Below are 20,715 nucleotides of genomic sequence, written 5' to 3'. Positions count from 1 at the left end.
CCGCCGCGCGTCTGGAAATGAGTGCATCGCCGACCCCTTCACATGATCGGGGGTCAGCGATGCGTCGGCATAGCAACCAGAGGTCTCCTTGAGACCTCTGTGGTTGCTGATGCCGGCTTGCTGTGAGCGCCACCCTGTGGTCGGCGCTCATAGCAGGCCTGTAATTAAACTACATAGGAGCAATCTGATGATCGCTGCTATGTAGCAGAGCCGATTAGGCTAGGCCAGCTTCTAGCCTTCCATGGAGGCTATTGAAGCATGGCAAAAGTAAAAAAAGGTTAAAAAAATATGAAAAAAATAAAAAAAATATAAAAGTTTAAATCACCCCCTTTCGCCCCATCCAAATTAAAACAATAAAAAAAAAATCAAACCTACACATATTTGGTATTGCCGCGTTCAGAATCGCCCGATCTATCAATGAAAAAAAAAGGATTAACCTGATCGCTAAACAACCTAGCGAGAAAAAAATTCAAAACGCCAGAATTACGTTTTTTGGGTTGCCACGACATTGCATTAAAATGTAATAACGGGCGATCGAAAGAACGTATCTGCACCAAAAAGGTATCTTTAATAACGCCAGCTCAGCTCACAAGAAATAAGCCCTCACCTGACTCCAGATCACGAAAAATGGAGACGCTATGGGTATTGGAAAGTTGCGCAATTTTAAAAAAATTTTTTTTTACCAAAGTTTGGAATTTTTTTTACCACTTAGATAAAACATAACCTAGACATGTTTGGTGTCTATGGACTTGTAATGACCTGGAGAGTCAAAATGGCAGGTCAGTTTTAGCATTTCATGAACCTAGCAAAAAAGCCAAACAAAAAACAAGTGTGGGATTGCACTTTTTTTGCAATTTCACCGCACTTGGAATTTGTTTCCTGTTTTCTAGTATATGACATGCTAAAACCAATTATGTAGTTTGAAAAGTGCAACTTGTCCCGCAAAAAACAAGCCCTCACATGGCCATATTGACGGAAAAATAAAAAAAGTTATGGCTCTGGGAAGGAGGGGAGCGAAAAACTAGAAAGCAAAAACGGAAAAGGGCAAGGTCGTGAAGGGGTTAACCTAGAGCAAAATGGGATGGGAAATATATAGCCAGGAAAAAGTATGCAGCTAATGAATTCCTTTTAAGAACCCTGCTATTAGAAGTGGAAATGAAGAACAAGAACAACAATTTCTGAATGAAAATAGAGGAGCAAGAGAAGCCGACTACAAACTAAAATGTGTCCATAGAGATGCACAGAGCATGGGAAACAAACAAGGAGAATTGGAGCTGCTAACACAGGAAGAGAGATATGATATCATAGGCATCACTGAAACTTGGTGGGATCATACACATGATTGGAATGCAAACCTTGAAGGCTACAAGTTATTTCTAAGAAACAGGATTAACCAGAATGGAGCAGGTGTTGCATTGTATGTTAGGAAAGCGCATAGCTCCACAGATTTTCAAGTTTCAGATAATGGTAGCGCTACAGAAACTGTTTCGGTAAGAATACTAGAAAGAGAAAAACAGGACAATATTGTAGGTCTTTACTATAGGCCATCTGGACAGACTGAAGATCTGAAGATATGGAGGAGCTCTTTTTACATCTGCTACAAATGGATCTGGATAAGTTGGAAACTTGGGCTGAAAGGTGGCAGATGAGGTTTAACAATGATAAATGTAAGGTTATACACATGGGAAGAAGGAATCAATATCACCATTACACACTGAACAGGAAACCACTGGGTAAATCTGACAGGGAGAAGGACTTGGGGATCCTAGTTAATGATAAACTTACCTGGAGCAGCCAGTGCCAGGCAGCAGCTGCCAAGGCAAACAGGATCATGGGGTGCATTAAAAGAGGTCTGGATACACATGATGAGAGCATTATACTGCCTCTGTACAAATCCCTAGTTAGACCGCACATGGAGTACTGTGTCCAGTTTTGGGCACCGGTGCTCAGGAAGGATATAATGGAACTAGAGCGAGTACAAAGGAGGGCAACAAAATTAATAAAGGGGATGGGAGAACTACAATACCCAGATAGATTAGCGAAATTCTGATTATTTAGTCTAGAAAAAAGACGACTGAGGGGCGATCTAATAACCATGTATAAGTATATAAGGGGACAATACAAATATCTCGCTGAGGATCTGTTTATACCAAGGAAGGTGACGGGCACAAGGGGGCATTCTTTGCGTCTAGAGGAGAGAAGGTTTTTCCACCAACATAGAAGAGGATTCTTTACTGTTAGGGCAGTGAGAATCTGGAATTGCTTGCCTGAGGAGGTGGTGATGGCGAACTCATTCGAGGGGTTCAAGAGAGGCCTGGATGTCTTCCTGGAGCAGAACAATATTGTATCATACAATTATTAGGTTCTGTAGAAGGACGTAGATCTGAGGATTTATTATGATGGAATATAGGCTGAACTGGATGGACAAATGTCTTTTTTCGGCCTCACTAACTATGTTACTATGTTACTATGTTGCTATGTTACTATGTTACATCAGATGTCTTTGTTCTCAAAAAAAGTACGGCATAGTGATCATGGGAGATTTTATCTATCCAGATATTTGTTGTGAATCTCTCTCAGGCAAAAGTAATGGGTCCAGAACATTCTTACCTTTTCTTGCTGACAACTTTATATTTCAAAAGGTAGAAGAGAGAACAAGAGGCTATTCCATCTTGGACCTAATTCTTACCAACAGGGAGAAAATGGTTGAGGAAGAATAAGTGGCTGGGAATTAAGGAGGCAGCGATCATTCTATCCTCGTATTTTGATTACAGCAGGAGGAATACCAGCGAGGACTCAGTCTTTAACACCTTTACCCCCAAGGGTGGTTTGCACGTCAATGACCAGGCCAATTTTTACAATTCTGACCACTGTCCCTTTATGAGGTTATAACTCTGGAACGCTTCAACGGATCCCAGTGATTCTGACATTGTTTTCTCGTGACATATTGTGCTTCATGATAGTGGTAAAATTTCTTTGATATAACCTGCGTTTATTTGTGAAAAAAATGGAAATTTGGCGAAAATTTTGAAAATTTTGCAATTTTCCATCTTTTAATTTTTATGCAATTAAAATACAGAGATATGTCACACAAAATACTGAGTAAGTAACATTTCCCACATGTCTACTTTACATCAGCACAATTTTGGAACCAAACATTTTTTTTGTTAGGGAGTTATAAGGGTTAAAAGTTGACCAGCAATTTCTCATTTTTACAACACCATTTTTTTAGGGACCACATCTCATTTGAAGTCATTTTGAGGGGTCTATATGATAGAAAATACCGAAGTGTGACACCATTCTAAAAACTGCACCCCTCAAGGTGCTCAAAACCATATTCAAGAAGTTTATTAACCCTTCTGGTACTTCACAGGAATTTTTGGAATGTTTAAATAAAAATGAACATTTACATTTTTTTCACAAAAAATTTAATTCAGCTCCAATTTGTTTTATTTTACCAAGGGTAACAGGAGAAAATGGACCACAAAAGTTGTTGTACAATTTGTCCTGAGTGCACTGATACCCCATATGTGGGGGTAAACCACTGTTTGGGAGCATGACAGAGCTCGGAAGCGAAGGAGCGCCATTTGACTTTTCAATGCAAAATTGAAAGGAATTGAGATGGGACGCCATGTTGCGTTTGGAGAGCCCCTGATGTGCCTAAACATTGAAACCCCCCACAAGTGACACCATTTTGGAAAGTAGACCCCCTAAGGAACTTATCTAGATGTGTGGTGAGCGTTTTGACCCACCAAGGGCTTCACAGAAATTTATAATGCAGAGCCGTAAAAATAAAACAAACATTTTTTCCCACAAAAATTATTTTTTAGCTCCCTGTTTTGTATTTTCCCGAGGGTAACAGGAGAAATTGGAGCCCAAAAGTTGTTGTCCAATTTGTCCAAAGTGCGCTGATACCCCATATGTGGGGGAACCACTGTTTGGGCGCATGGGAGGGCTCGGAAGGGAAGGAGCGCCATTTGGAATGCAGACTTAGATGGAATGGTCTGCAGGTGTCACATTGCGTTTGCAGAGCCCCTAATGTACCTAAACAGTAGAAACACCCCACAAGTGACACCATTTTGGAAAGTAGACCCCCTAAGGAACTTATCTAGATGTGTGGTGAGCGCTTTGACCCACCAAGGGCTTCACAGAAATTTATAATGCAGAGCCGTAAAAATAAAACAAAAATTTTTTCCCACAAAAATTATTTTTTATCCCCCAGTTTTGTATTTTCCCGAGAGTAACAGGAGAAACTGGACTCCAATAGTTGTTTTCCAATTTGTCCTGAGTGCGCTGATTCCCCATATGTGGGGGGGAACCACCGTTTGGACGCATGGGAGGGCTCGGAAGGGAAGGAGCGCCATTTGGAATGCAGACTTAGATGGAATGGTCTGCAGGCGTCACATTGCGTTTGCAGAGCCCCTAATGTACCTAAACAGTAGAAACCCCCCACAAGTGACCCCATATTGGAAACTAGACCCCCCAAGGAACTTATCTAGATGTGTTGTGAGAACTTTGAGCCCCCAAGTGTTTCACTACAGTTTATAACGCAGAGCCGTGAAAATAAAAAATCTTTTTTTCCCACAAAAATTATATTTTAGCCCCCAGTTTTGTATTTTCCCAAGGGTAACAGGAGAAATTGGACCCCAAAAGTTGTTGTCCTATTTGTCCTGAGTACGCTGATACCCCATATGTTGGGGTAAACCCCTGTTTGGGCATACGGGAGAGCTCGGAAGGGAAGGAGCACTGTTTTACTTTTTCAACGCAGAATTGAGATCGGACGCCATGTCGCGTTTGGAGAGCCCCTGATGTGCCTAAACAGTGGAAACCCCCCAATTATAACTGAAAACCTAATCCAAACACACCTCTAACCTTAATCCCAACAGTAACCCTAACCACACCTCTAACCCTGACACACCCCTAACCCTAATCCCAACCCTATTCCCAACCGTAAATGTAATCTAAATCCTAACCGTAAATTTAGCCCCAACCCTAACTGTAGCCTTAACCCTAGCCCCAACCCTAGCCCTAACCCTAGCCCTAACCCTAGCCCTAACCCTAGCCCAAACCCTGGCCCTAACCCTAGCCCTAACCCTAGCCCTAACCCTAGCCCTAACCTTAGCCCTAACCCTAGCCCTAACCCTAGCCCTAGCCCTAACCCTAACTCTAGCCCTAACCCTGACCCTAGCCCTAATGGGAAAATGGAAATAAATACATTTTTTTAATTTTTCCCTAACTAAGGGGGTGATGAAGGGGGGTTTGATTTAGTTTTATAGCGGGTTTTTTAGCAGATTTTTATGATTGGCAGCCATCACACACTGAAAAACGCTTTTTATTGCAAAAAATATTTTTTGCGTTACCACATTTTGAGAGCTATAATTTTTCCATATTTTGGTCCACAGAGTCATGTGATGTCTTGTTTTTTGCGGGACGAGCTTACGTTTTTATTGGTAACATTTTTGGGCATGTGACATTTTTTGATCGCTTTTTATTCTGATTTTTGTGAGGCAGAATGAATTTTTTTATGTTTTGGCGCTTTTATACGATAAAAACTATTTTATAGAAAAAATAATTATTTTTGCATTGCTTTATTCTGAGGACTATAACTTTTTTATTTTTTGCTGATGATGCTGTATGGCAGCTCGTTTTTTGCGGGACAAGATGACGTTTTCAGCGGTATCATTGTTATTTATATCTGTTTTTTTGATTGCGTGTTATTCCATTTTTTGTTTGGCGGTATGATAATAAAGCGTTGTTTTTTGCCTCGTTTTTTTTTTTCTTACGGTGTTTACTGAAGGGGTTAACTAGTGGGCCAATTTTATAGGTCGGGTCGTTACGGATGCGGCGATACTAAATATGTGTACTTTTGTTTTTTTTATTATTTAGATAAAGAAATGTATTTATGGGAATAATATATATATATTTTTTTTTTTCATTATTTAGGAATTTATTTTTTTTTCTTTACACACTTGGAATTTTTTTTTTTTAACTTTTTTACTTTGTCCCGGGGGGGACATCACAGATCGGTGATCTGACAGTTTGCACAGCACTCTGTCAGATCACCGATCTGTCTCAGAGCACTGCAGCCTTACCAAGCGCCTGCTCTGAGCAGGCACTTGGTAAGCCACCTCCCTCCCTGCAGGACCCGGATGATGCGGCCATATTGGATCCGGGCCTGCTGCAGGGAGGGAGGTAGGAGACCCTCGCAGCAATGCGATCACATCGCGTTGCTGCGGAGGTCTCAGGGAAGCCCGCAGGGAGCCCCCTCCCTGCGCGATGCTTCCCTTCACTGCCGCCACACCGTGATCATGTTTGATCGTGGTGTGCCGGGGGTTAATGTGCCAGGGGCGGTCCGTGACTGCTCCTGGCACATAGTGCCGGATGTCAGCTGCGATAGGCAGCTGACACCCGGCCGCGATTGGCCACGCTCCCCCCGTGAGCGCTGCCGATCGCGTATGACGTACTATCCCGTCGGTGGGCATACGGGCCCACCCCACCTTGACGGGATAGTACGTCATATGGCAGAAAGGGTTTAAGGTTGGACTTAAGAAAAGCAGATTTTAATGGACTCAGAAAGCGGGTAGAAAAGGTACAATGGCTGGATGTTTTAAAAGACACAAATGTCCAAAAAGGATGAGAGATTTTGATAAATGAAAATTGTAGTTAAAGAGTGGTAATAAATGGTTGCACATCCAATTGGAAGAGTGTTTCAAGTGGGGTACCGCAAAGCTCTGTCTTGGCCCCAGTTTTGTTTAACATTTTTATAAATGATCTAGATAAGGGAACTAAAGACAATGCAAAGCTGGGAGGGATAGCTAACACTAGAGAAGACAGAGAAAGGATTCAGAAGGATCTAGATAAGTTTGAACAACTAATAGAATGCTATTTAACAGGGAGAAATGTCTGGGCAACAAAAACAAAATTACATCTATAGAATGGGAGGAACAGAACTAAGCAGCAGCATGTGTAAAAAAGAATTTGGTACATTAATAGATCACAGACTGCATTTGAGTCAACATTGTGATGCAGCAGCAAACAAGGCAAACACAGTTCTGGGATGCAAATCCTATTTGCAAAGCACACACCCACAATGACTATACTGATCAAGTGATCAATATGCAAAGGTGAGAGGATAAGTAAGGCCAGTTCAAAGCAAAGCTGGAGAAATCACATCAGAAGAAAATAGCACCAAAAGAACCATTTGCTAAAAATATAAAGCTTTATTGAAGAAACATTTATTTTTTTAAGTTTATAGCTTCAGGTGATGGAATAATGACAATGGTAAGCCAGGAAAATAGGGCACCACAACAAAAACAGGCATACACCAAGGCAAGGTAAATGAAATATAAGTTGCTCAAAAGTGCATGTGCTTTGGGCAAATAGATATATCCATGGACATAGTTTAAATGTTAAGTGTGTAAATACTCAGAGTTACACAAGAGAAGAAATAGACTTACAGAGCTGTATGCAAGGTTAGAGAAAGTGCTGAGCAAAGGGATTTAAAGAGTAAATTAATCAATGTCTCACCTCATGTTACCTGGAAATTGCGGTGCCAGCTGCCCCAACGCGTGTTTCAGCTCAGTGCCTTCTTCCGAGGGGAATCAGTTCTGGGATGTATTAACTATTTTCTGACATTAGATGTACTATCCCGTTGAGGTGGTCTGGGCCCCTATGACCACCGACAGGATAGTGCGTGATATGCGATCAGCCGTGCTCACGTGGGGCCGATCGCAGCCGGGTGTCAGCTGATTATCACAGCTAAAATCCGGCACTATGTGCCAGGAGCGGTCATGGCCCGCTCCCGACATATTAACCCCCGGAACACTGCGATCAAACATGATCGCAGCATTCCGTCGGCATAGGGAAGCATCGCGCAGGGAGAGAGCTCCCTGCGTGCTTCCCTGAGACCCTCAGAACAATGCGATGTGATCGTGTTGTTCCGAGCGTCTCCTCTGTTCCTCCTCCCTGCAGGCTCGGATCCAAATGGGCCATGGGGTCGTTCCGGATCCTGCAGGGAGGTGTCTTGCAAGCACCTGATCACCGGCAAGCCTCCTGCACTGCCTGTCAGATCGCTGATCTGACACAGTGCTTTGCAAAGTGTCAGATCAGTGATCTGACACTATACAGTGATGTCCCACCCTGGGACAAAGTAAAAAAGTTAAAACAAAAAATATTAACATGTGTAAAAAAAAAAAAATCCTAAATAAAGAAAAAAAAATTGTTCCACTAAATACATTTCTTTATGTATGTGTATGTATATATATATATATATATATATATATATATATATATATATATAAAAATAAAAGTACACATATTTAGTATCGCCACATCCGTAACGACCCGACCTAAAAAACTGTCCTACTAGTCAACCCCCTTCAGCGAACACCGTAAAAAAGAAAATTAAAAAAAATGAGGCGAAAAACAATGCTTTATCATCATACCACCAAACAAAAAGTGGAATAACATGCGATCAAAAAGATTGATATAAATAAAAATGGTACCGCTGAAAATGTCATCTTGTCCCACAAAAAACGAGCTGTCATACAACGTCATCAGCGAAAAAGTCAAAACGTTATAGCCCTCAGAATGAAGTGATGCAAAAATAATTATTTTTCAATAAAATAGTTTTTATTGTATGAAAGCGCCAAAACATAAAAAAATGATATAAATGAGGTATTGCTGTAATCGTACTGACCCGATGAATAAAAATGCTTCAATTTTACCAAATGTAAAACGGTATAAACGCGCCCCCCAAAAGAAATTCATGAATTGCTGTTTTTTGTTCATTCTGCCTAACAAAAATCGGAATAAAAAGCGATCAAAAAATGTCACATGCCCGAAAATGATACCAATAAAAACGTCAACTCGTCCCGCAAAAAACAAGGCCTCACATGACTCTGTGGGCCAAAATATGGACAAATTATAGCTTTCAAAATGTGGTCATGCAAAAAATATTTTTTGCAATAAAAAGTGTCTTTTAGTGTGTGACGGCTGCCAAACATAAAAAACTGCTATAAAAACCCACTATAAATAATAAATAAAAAACCCCTTTATCACTGCCTTAGGTAGAAAAAAAATAAAATAAAAAAAGTATTTATTTCCATTTTCCCATTAACGTTAGGGTTAGGATTGGGGCTAAAGTTAGGGTTAGCGTTGGGGCTAAAGTTGCAGTCAGGGTTAAAGTTAGGGTTAGGGTTGGGGCTAAAGTTAGGGTTGGGCTAAAGTTAGGGTTAGGGTTGAGGCTAAAGTTAGGGTTGGGGCTAGAGTTGGGGTTAGGGTTTGGATTACGTTTATGGTTGGGTTAGGGGTGTGTCAGGCTTAGGGGTGTGGTTAGGGTTAGGGGCGTGTTCAGGTTAGGGTTGGGATTAGGGGTGTGTTGAGGTTAGGGGCGTGTTGGGGTTAGGGTTGGAGTTAGAATTGGTAGGGTTCCACTGTTTAGGCACATCAGGGGCTATGCAAACGCAACATGACGTCCTCCGATCTCAATTCCATCCAATTCTGTGTTGAAAAAGTAAAACGCTGCTCCTTCCCTTCCAAGCTCTGCTGTGCACCCAAACAGTGGTTTACCCCACATATGGGGTGTCAGCATACTCAGGACAATTTCTCCTGTTACCCTTGGGAAAATAAAAATTTGGGGGCTAAAAAATCATTTTTGTGGGAAAAAAATATTTTTTATTTTTACGGCTCTGCATTATAAACTTTAGTGAAACACTTGGGGCTTCAAAGTTCTCAAAACACATCTAGGTAAGTTCCTTGGGGGGTCTAGTTTCCAATATGGGGTCACTTGTGGGGGGGGTTGTACTGTTTAGGTACATCAGGGGCTCTGCACATGCAACGTGATGCCCGCAGACCATTCCATCAAAGTCTGCATTTCAAAACGCCACTTCTTCCCTTCCGAGCTCTGCCATGCGCCCAAACAGTAGTTTTCTCCCACATATAAGGTATCAGCGCACTTGGGGGTTCAAAGTGCTCACCACACATCTAGATAAGTTCCTTAGGGGGTCTCCTTTCCAAAATGGCGTCACTTGTGGGGGTTTCCACTGTTTAGGCACATCAGGGGCTCTCCAAACGCGACATGGCGTCCTATCTCAATTCCAGCCAATTTTGCATTGAAAAGTCAAATGGCGCTACTGAGCTCTGCCATGCGCCCAAACAGTGGTTTACCCCCACATCTGGGAATGTTTAACTTGCAAGCACGAATGCTAAGAGGAGACTTAATGGCTGTATACAAATATCTAAAGGGATGTCACATTATAGAGGGATCATCCTTATTCTCATTTTCACATGGAAACACAAGAAGCAATGGGATGAAACTGACAGGGAGAAGAATCATATTAGATATTATAAAAGCATTTTTGACAGTAAGGGTGATCAATGAGTGGAACAGGTTGCCATGAGAGGTGTTGAGTTCTCCTTCAATGGAAGTCTTCAAACAGAGGCTGGACAGACATCTGTCTGAGATGGTTTAGTCAATTCTGCATTGAGCAGGGGTTTGGCCACAATGACCCCAGAGGTCCCTTCCAACTCTAACATTCTATGATTCAGTTGTAGTCGCATGCCCACAGGATGCTTTCAGTCTGATTTGCATATAACTTTAATGCTAGGTGTCTAATGACCAGCACATCAGATCTTATATAAAAAAAAGTTATATTTTTAAAGGGTACAAATGCATTTACAGCATTACACTACTTCCTGGGAAGCAGGGAAGTTCCCTTCTATACACATAATTGTCTAAGGGGTACTGTTATGACCTGGTGGTTAAGAGGCCACACTGATATGACCTGGTGGCTAAAACGCATCATGGAGTGAGCTCTGAGAAGGTGGTATCTCTACTGACCGCAGTCCCTAATCCTAACAACAACACTAGAAATAGCCGTGGGATGTTCCTGACTCTCCCTAGACACCTCTTCACAGCCTAAGAAATAACTACCCCTAAAGAAGGAAATAGAAAGCTATCTTGCCTCAGAGCAACTGTGACGAAGACGGGCGAATATGCCCCTTCTCCAAGGACTCCTTTACATAACTCCGCATAGCGGCATGCTCAACACACAGACAGATTGAAAAATCGGCCCTTAGGGAACTTACAGCCAGGAATCAAATTAATGGCACAATCGCAAGTCCCTATGAGGAGGCAGGGAACTGGACTTGGGCTCATCAAATACATCCTGGAAATCCGACAAAAACTCAGGAACTTCAGAAGAAGGGGACGAGGAAATGGACATCAAAGGAATATCACTATGTATCCCCTGACAACCCCAACCAGTTACAGACATAGATCTCCAATCCAGCACTGGGTTATGTACCTGTAACCATGCAAAACCCAGCACAACAACATCATGCAAATTATGCAACACCAAAAAGCGAATATTTTCCTGATGTGCTGGAGCCATGTACATGGTTAACTGAGTCCAATACTGAGGTTTATTTTTGGCCAATGGCGTAGCATCAATCCCCCTTAAGGGAATAGGACTCTGCAAAGGCTCCAAGGAAAAACCACAGCGCTTGGCAAATTCTAAGTCCATTAAGTTCAGGGCAGCGCCAGAATCCACAAATGCCATAACAGAAAAGGACGACAATGAGCAAATCAGGGTAACAGACAAGAGAAATTTAGGCTGTACAGTACTAATGGTAACAGACCCAGGAACCCTCCTAGTACGCTTAGGGCAATCAGAAATAGCATGAGCAGACTCACCACAGTAAAAACACAGGCCATTCTGAAGTCTGATTTTCTGTCTTTCTGCTCTAGTCAAAATCCAATCACATTGCATAGAGTCAGGACTTTGCTCAGAGGACACTGCCATATGGTGCACCACCTTGCGCTCACGCAAGCGCCGATCAATCTGAATGGCTAGAGACATAGATTCGCTCAAACCGGTAGGCGTAGGAAAGCCCACCATAACATCTTTAAGGGTTTCAGAAAGACCTTTTCTGAAAATAGCAGCCAGAGCCTCTTCATTCCACTTAGTGAGCACAGACCATTTTCTAAATTTCTGGCAGTATAACTCTGCCGCTTCTTGACCCTGACATAGGGCCAACAGTGTTTTCTCAGCATGCTCTACTGAGTTAGGTTCGTCATACAACAATCCGAGCGCTTGAAAAAATGCATCCACACTCAACAATGCCGGATCCCCTGTTTCAAGAGCAAAAGCCCAGTCTTGAGGATCACCACGCAGTAAGGATATGATGATTTTTACTTGCTGAATGGGATCACCAGAAGAACGGGGTTTCAAAGCAAAAAACAATTTGCAGCTATTTTTAAAGTTCAAAAACTTGGATCTGTCCCCAAAAAACAAATCAGGAGTAGGAATTCTAGGCTCTAGGGCCGGAGTCTGGACAATATAATCTTGGATACTCTGGACTCTTGCAGCAAGTTGATCCACACGAGAAAACAAACTCTGAACCTCCATACCAGAGCATATATCCAGCACCACCCAGATATCAAGAGGAAAAAAAAGAGAGACCAGAGCACAGAAAAAAAAATGGTTCAGAACTTTCTTTTCCTTCTTTTGAGATGCATTTAATTCATTTCTGGCCTGCTGTACTGTTATGACCTGGTGGTTAAGAGGCCACACTGATATGACCTGGTGGCTAAAACACAACATGGAGCGAGCTCTGAGAAGGTGGTATCTCTACTGACCGCAGTCCCTAATCCTAACAACAACACTAGAAATAGCCGTGGGATGTTCCTGACTCTCCCTAGACACCTCTTCACAGCCTAAGAAATAACTACCCCTAAAGAAGGAAATAGAAAGCTATCTTGCCTCAGAGAAAACCCCCAAAAGGAAAGATAGCCCCCCACAAATATTGACTGTGAATGGAGAGGGAAATGACGTACACAGAAATGAAATCAGAATTCAGCAAAGGAGGCCAATACTAAACCAGATAGACAGAGAGAAAAGTATACTGTGCAGTCAGTATAAAAACTACAAAATCCACGCAGAGTTTACAAAAATGAACTCCACACCGACTCACGGTGTGGAGGGGCAAATCTGCTTTCCCAGAGCTTCCAGCTAGCCAGAATAACACATAGTGACAAGCTGGACAAAAAGAGACATATTTGCAAAGCAATAGAGTCCAAACAAATGGACAAACAAAACTAGCAAAAACTTATCTTTTGCAGACAAGGACTGGCCATATGAGAATTCCAAGGAAAGAACCAAATCCAACCAAGAACATTGACAGCAGGCATGGACTAAAGCCCAGAGCAGGTTTAAATAACAAACCCAGGCAAGGCGATTAGTGAAGGCAGCTGCTACAGCTACCTAAAGGAGCAGCAGTTCCACTCGAAACCACCAGAGGGAGCCCAAGGGCAGAACTCACAAAAATACCATTAGCAACCACAGGAGGGAGCTCCAGAACGGAATTCACAACAGGGTACTCCGTCTGTCTGTCTGCAGCTTCCGTAATGGAAATCCCACGTCGCTGATTGGTCTCACCAGCTGCCTGTCATGGCTGCCGCGACCAATCAGCGACCAATCAGTCAGTGCCCGGCGCCCGCTCCATACTCCCCTCCAGTCAGCGCTCACACAGGGTTAATGACAGCGTTAACGGACCGCGTTATGCCACGGGTAACGCACTCTGTTATCGCTGCTATTAACCCTGTGTGAGCAACTTTTTACTATTGATGCTGCCAATGCAGCATCAATAGTAAAAAGATGTAATTTTAAAAATAATAAAAAGCAAAAAACCTGCTATTCTCACCTTCCATCGTCCGCCGAGGCGCGCGCGGCTGCCGCCAGCTTCCGTTCCCAGAGATGCATTGCGAAATTACCCAGAAGAATTAGCGGTCTCGCGAGACTGCTAAGTCATCTGGGTAATTTTGCAATGCATCCTGGGAACGGAAGCTGGCGGCAGCCGCGCGCGCATCGACACAGCTTCGCTGGATGCCGGCGGGTGAGTATAGAACTATTTTTTATTTTAATTATTTTTTTTAACAGGGATATGGTGCCCACACTGCTATATACTACGTGGGCTGTGTTATATCCTGCGTGGCTGCTATATACTACGTGGCCAGTGTTAGATCGCTGATTGGTCTCGCCAGCTGCCTGTCCTGGCTGTCGCGACCAATCAGTGACGGCCACAGTCCGGCTGAGAATTAGTCCCTTTCTACTCCCGTACAGTCAGTGCCCGGCGCCCACTTCATACTCCCCTCCAGTCACCACTCACACAGGGTTAATGCCAGCGGTAACAGACCGCATTATGCCGTGAGTAACGCACTCCGTTAACGCTGCTATTAACCCTGTGTGTCCCCAACTTTTTACTATTCATGCTGCCTATGCAGCATCAATAGTAAAAAGATGTAATGTTAAAAATAATAAATAACCAAAAAACCTGCTATTCTCACCCTCCGTAGTCCGCCGAGGTGCGCGCGGCTGCCACCCTCTTCCGTTCCCAGAGATGCATTGCGAAATTACCCAGAAGACTTAGCAGTCTAGCGAGACCGCTAAGTCATCTGGGTAATTTTGCAATGCATCCTGGGAACGGAAGATGGCGGCAGCCACGCGTGCATCGCCAGAGCTTTGCTGGATCCCGGCGGGTGAGTATATAACTATTTTTTATTTTAATTATTTTTTTTAACAGGGACATGGTGCCCACACTGCTATATACTACGTGGGCTGTGTTATATACTGCGTGCTATATACTACGTGGCCAGTGTTAGAAACTATGTGGGCTGTGTTATGTACTGCGTGGGCTGTGCTATATATTACGTGGCAAGTGGTATATACTGTGTGGCCTGTGTTATGTACTACATCGCCTGTGTTATATACTGCGTGGCTGTTATATACTGCGTGGGCTGTGTTATATAGTACGTGGGCTGTGTTATATACTTTTTGGGCTGTGTTATATACTGCGTGGCCACTGTAATACATTGCGAGGCCTGTATTAACGTATCGGGTATTCTAGAATATATATGTATGTATGTATATAGCAGCCACATAGTATATAGCACAGGCCACGTAGTATATGTCTGCTATATACTACATGGCTCCTATATACTACGTGGCCTGTGCTATATACTATGTGGCTGCCGTATACATACATACATATTCTAGAATACCCGATGTGTTAGAATCGGGCCACCATCTAGTTAACTATAATTGGCTTTAAATTGGTAACTTTTGCTTGGATTTCTGCCTTTCAAGGTGTAAGATTATTTAGAAGTCTTTCTATATTGAATACCACAGTAAAAGGTTTGACTACCGTATTTCTTTTTCAATGAAGTTGCAATCTAATTAATACTATTTGCAGATAAGGTTCTAAAGCTCTTTTCAAACGTTATAGTAAACCTGAATGCAACATAAAACATGAAAATGAAAGTCAGAAAAACCTCATATTAAAGGCTGTCGCAGAAGGTGACATATTGTCACTAACCAGACTCCTGGAAGAAATTGAAGTATTGTGTACAGAAAAGACTTCTCAAGGTAATACAATGAGATGATGAGATGATATATTCTACTCTGTCACTGTGATTATCTACTAGTAAGGACATTTTCACGCTGCTTACTTTCTTTCCATTATATGCATATGCTGGAAAAGTTACAAATATGCATTTAGACCGGGGTCACACTAGCATATGGCATCCGATGCGAGAGCACTCGGATGACATCGGAGTGATAGGCTTTGTGTTACTCGCACCCATAGACTTATATGAGTGCGAGTGAGCCGAGACTCGGCCGAGTCTCAGTGCCAATCGCAGCATGTTCTCACATGCCGATTCGGCATGAGAAAATAATCACAGATGTGATCTGACCCATAAATTAACACTGGTCCAAGTGCTATGCGATGTTTTCTTGCATAGCACTCGTCCGTATTCTACGCTAGTGTGACCCCAGCCTTAAAGTGAACCTCTCGGCAGGAATTTGCTAAGTAAACTACAGGCATTGCAAGGTGGGCAGTGTTAAACTGTTTAAAATGATACCTGGGGTGAGAAATTTGTCTTGTGGTTCTTGTGTAATCAGTCTTGGAAGTTTTCAGTTAATGAGCGGGGCAGTACTGTAAGCAGAGTCTTATCTTCCTGCTCTAGGAAAGACCTACCCACAGGTTGCCCGGATGCACCATCAGTCAGTTTTTTCATGATGAGGAACAAGTTTGTAGTATTGGGCAGCCTGTGGAGAGGTCTTCCCTTTGGCTTAGAGCAGGAAGATAAGACTCTGCCTACAGTCTGCCCTGGAGCATGGGCTTATCATTATCTGAAACCTTCTAACATCGATTACACAAAAACCACAAGACAGATTTCTTCAAGACAGATTTCTTCATCCCAGGTAACATTTTAATCAGTGTAACAGCACCAACCTGACAATTCCTGTAGCTTACTTAGCAAAATCCTGCTGACAGGTTCTCTTTAATGGACAGCTGTGACAGATGTTATACAGTGGTTTTCCCACTCTCATTGGAATCCTTTGTCAAATGAAAAAAATACAACATATACAGGATATTAAACAGTGAAAGCACACATCAGAAACAAAAAATTAGTGATAGATACACTTTAGGGCACGTTCAGACAATCGTCTTCTATGGTCCGTGTTACTATTCAGAGTTTGGATGCTTAATAAAGCTTGTTCAAAGGCTATAGTGCAGCCAATCAATAAGCTTTAAAGCTGTGGGCACTTCCAGAGCCATCACAGTCATGTCAAGTATTGGCATGGCTATGATTGGCAGGCGCCACCTGTGACTCGGCTTGTATAACTGCTGGATCATGGGTATTGACAGTGTAAAATAAATAAATAAACAAATAAATGAAAAAAATTATGTTGGTTCTCCCTATTTTTAGTAACCAGCCAAGGTAAAGCAGACAGCTTTGAGCTGGTCTTAATATGTTGGGAAGGAGCCAATATCCATGGACCTTCCCAGCCTATTAATACCATCCCCCAGCTGTCTGTTTTACCTTAGCTGGTTAATAAAAAATGGGGGGGGGGAATAAAATAAAAATGAAATGCTGTCCCTCCTATTTTTCATAACCCGCTAAGGCAAAGCAGAAAGCATGAGGCTGATATTAATAGGCTGGGAAGGGCCATGGATATTTGCCCCTTTTCAGCTTAATAAGACCAGCCCTCAGCCACCCAAAAATGGTGCATCCATTAGATGCACCAATTCTGACACTTAGCCTCTGCTCTTCCCGATTGCCCTGGTGCGGTGGCAATCGGGGTAATGGGATTGTAGGGTTGATGTCAGCAGCTGGTGCTGACATCAAGCTCGTGCGTTAGTAGTGGAGAGGCATCTATCAGACACCCCCATTACTAACCCAGTAGTCAAAAGAAATAAACACACAAGAAAAATCTTTATTTGAGAAAAAACTCCTCAACAATTTCCCCATTTATTAAAAAGAAAAACACTGGTCCGCCATAGTTCAAATGAAGGTCCCACAATGATCCCCGTCTCTTTTCCAGTGAGATATGACCTTGACAACAAGACTGCATAGGTGACTCGTGGTCATGTCACCGCTCATCATCCCGGCTCTCACTCCGTACTCCGTGAGACTTGGCAGAGAACAACATGAGAACCGGCAGTGGCTGCTGCTCTAGCCTATGGTGCTCCATTCTCTGGGACTTCCATTTGGACTACGGTGGACTGGTGTGCTTTTTTTTTTTAACAAATGGATGAAAAATGGAAATTGTCTGAGTTTTTTTTTAAATAGAGTTTTTTGTGTGTGGTTATTTTGTATGAAAACTAGGTTAGTAATGGGGGTGTCTGACAGACGCCCTTCCATTACTGTTTCACGGGCTTGATGTCAGCGCCAGCTGATGATATCAACCCTACAATCCCATTACCCAATTGCCACTGCACCAGGGCAGTAGCTGAGGTTAAGTGTCAGAATTGGCATATCAAATGGATTCTGGGATGGATGAGGGCTGGTCTTATTAGGCTGGGAAGGGGTCAATATCCATTTCCCTTCCCAGCCTATTAATATCAGCCACCAGTTGTCTGCTTTGCCTTAGCTGGTTATTAAAAATAAGGGGGACCCCACATCATTTTTTGGGGGGATCCACCCTTTTTAATAACAAGCAAAGACAAGCAGACAGCTGCTGATATTAATAGGCTGGGAAAGTCCATGGAGATTGGCCCCTTCTCAGAATAATAAGACCAGCTCATAGCTCTCATAGCTGTCTGCTTTCCCTTGGCTGATTATTAAAAACAGGGGGAACCCCATTTCATTTTTTTTATTTTATTTATTTATTAGCAAGTATAGCAAAATAGACACGTAAGGCACTGCTCCACTCCTTCTGATTCAAGATTATTATTTACATTTTTTTATTCTATGTTAATTTAAGTAATTTCCCTATCCAATGTTGAGTTTGTAGAGCAATTATACTGCTATTTCTGCCCCCACGAGGACCATATTACAGCCATTTTACAGCACCAATGATTGGGTCCTCATTGACTTATATGGGGTTTGAATTCGGGGTTAAGTTCTGGTACCTGAACTGAACTTTGCACGAAAGTTCGGCAGAATCTGATGAACCCGAACTTCCGTGAGTCCTCTCATTTCTAGCCATTTTACATTGAATAAGAGATGAGTATGTGAAAAAGAAAGGGCACTATGACTAACAAAAATACATTATGTAAGGGACGGTGCTCAACTTATTATGAGATTAACTATGTAATAATGGGATGGCGTTTTACATAACAACATAGGACGTATATAATAAAGAACCACCCCAAGCATAACTAGAGAGAATACTATGTGTTGTGAATTCTGTGGCAGAGCTCCCTCCTGTGGTCACAAGTGGTACTTCGGCTGATTCTCTCTGGGAGCTTCCGTTTGTGGAGGAAAGTGGTACTGCGGCTTCTGAGTTTCCTCCCTCAGGTGATCTGGTGAGGTCGTTAGGTACTTCTCTACTTAACTCCACGTAATGCTTTGATCCTGGCTTCCTGTCAATGCTCCAGTGTTGGACTTGTTTTTCCCTGGATCATTCCTGTGGCCTGCTGCTCTGCATAGCTAAGTTCTTCTTTGCTATTTGTTTGCTATTTTTTCTGTCCAGCTTGTCTAATTTGTTGCTGGAAGCTCTGGGACGCAAAGGGTGTACCTCCATGACGTTAGTTCGGTACGGAGGGTCTTTTTGCCCCCCTTGCGTGGTTTTCTTTAGGGTTTTGTGTAGACCGCAAAGTTATCTTTCCTATCCTCGCTCTGTTAAGAAAGTCGGGCCTCACTTTGCTGAATCTATTTCATCTCTACGTTTGTCTTTTCATCTTAACTCACAGTCATTATATGTGGGGGGCTGCCTTTTCCTTTGGGGTATTTCTCTGAGGCAAGGTAGGCTTATTTTCTATCTTCAGGCTAGTTAGTTTCTCAGGCTGTGCCGAGTTGCATAGGCAGAGTTAGGCGCAATCCACGGCTGCCTCTAGTGTTGTTTGGAGAGGATTAGGGATTGCGGTCTGCAGAGTTCCCACGTCTCAGAGCTCGTTCTATGATTTTGGGTTATTGTCAGATCACTGTATGTGCTCTGACCGCTATGTTCATTGTGGTACTGAATTGCCTCTCATAGCAACTATGTAATAAGGGACGGTGCTATATATAACTAGAGAGGATGCTACGTAATAAGAGATATAATAAAAGAGGAAACTATGTACCGTAATTAAGGACGGTGCATAACAAGAACGTACACTATACACTTAGTGACTCTGCAATACGTAATAAGGCTACAATCCTGTATCTGTGTGAAGTGTAGGTGTGCTGCCTGATTTCTTTCTTGGACAGCACATAGACCCTATAAGTGTGTCCTATTCTGATCCTCAAGATTTGATCAGAAATAGACATGCTGTCACAGATCTCATTCTTGGATCCATGATTTTCATGAAACTCTTCGATCCATGATTTTATGAACCTGTTTGAGTTTGTGTGCCATCCAAGAAAAAAATCTGGCAGCACAATCTGTGAGAATGTGGCTTAAGTGATTTTACAAACAACATAATTACTCTCAAGTCCCACAGTATAAAGAATAATACTTGCATCGAGTCACCACTGACGTTTCGTCTGATTACAGACGTTTTCTGTTGTTTCTTCTCCATCTGGTCAGACCTTCATGTTGACATCTACCAGCCACGATTCATCTTGTCAGACTGATCACAGCAGCCCTGAAAATAACATATATTGTATATATACATTTGTGTATATATATATATATGTACTGTACATACACTGTCGATTCATTAAGCGGTGTATGGCTGTTAATGAATCAGGAGCGTCTGACTCTACCATGCACTATCATGGAAACCGGTGAGAATATCAACAAGTCCTGATGAATCGGGCCATTGTGTGCACATACCTTAATTATCTGTGATTAAAGAAGAAATGGAGAATTTTTGAGCTGTCCCTCTCCTATTTGAGAAGCCTATGCCCAGTACATTTTGCAGCCATGAAGACGTTATATACTGTATTGAATAGACGGTAGTAGAATACGGCACTCCTATACGAAGGCGAAGGTGCTCGGATATGATCTCAATCCGTAAAACCAAATAATAAAGGGAATTCGGCACTCAAGGTGAGTATGTAGAGCAATAATTTTAAGTGCTCCATTCAATTATGTTTTTACAAATGTTTTGTAAAAACATCATTGAATATACTGTATTGTAATTTAAGAAGAGATAACTTCACCTACCTGGGCAACACACTTTCCGGCATAGTGACCATAGACGCTGAGGTCAACAACAGAATTGTCAAAGACAGCACCGCCTTTGGGAGACTGTGTAAGAACATCTGGGAATGAAGGGGAT

General features: G+C 42.5%; 1 protein-coding gene across 13 annotated transcripts in view; it reads left to right on the top strand.

Annotated features, from left to right (window-relative positions):
- The window catches only part of LOC138672752 (transient receptor potential cation channel subfamily V member 3-like), a 138,086-nt gene that overhangs the window by 36,926 nt on the left and 80,445 nt on the right, over positions 1 to 20,715 (top strand). For 9 of the 13 annotated variants that reach the window (XM_069761068.1, XM_069761067.1, XM_069761066.1 and 6 more), the window contains one exon: positions 15,286 to 15,425. The exons of the other annotated variants lie outside the window; for them this stretch is intronic. In XM_069761068.1, the coding sequence (XP_069617169.1) occupies positions 15,286 to 15,425 (140 nt within the window). The remainder of the gene's footprint in view (positions 1 to 15,285; positions 15,426 to 20,715) is intronic. 13 annotated transcript variants of the gene reach the window in all.

Source organism: Ranitomeya imitator, chromosome 3, assembly GCF_032444005.1.
Source record: "Ranitomeya imitator isolate aRanImi1 chromosome 3, aRanImi1.pri, whole genome shotgun sequence".
In the NCBI taxonomy this organism is placed as follows: Eukaryota; Metazoa; Chordata; class Amphibia; order Anura; family Dendrobatidae; genus Ranitomeya; species Ranitomeya imitator.
This window is presented reverse-complemented; position numbering and strand designations above follow the sequence as displayed.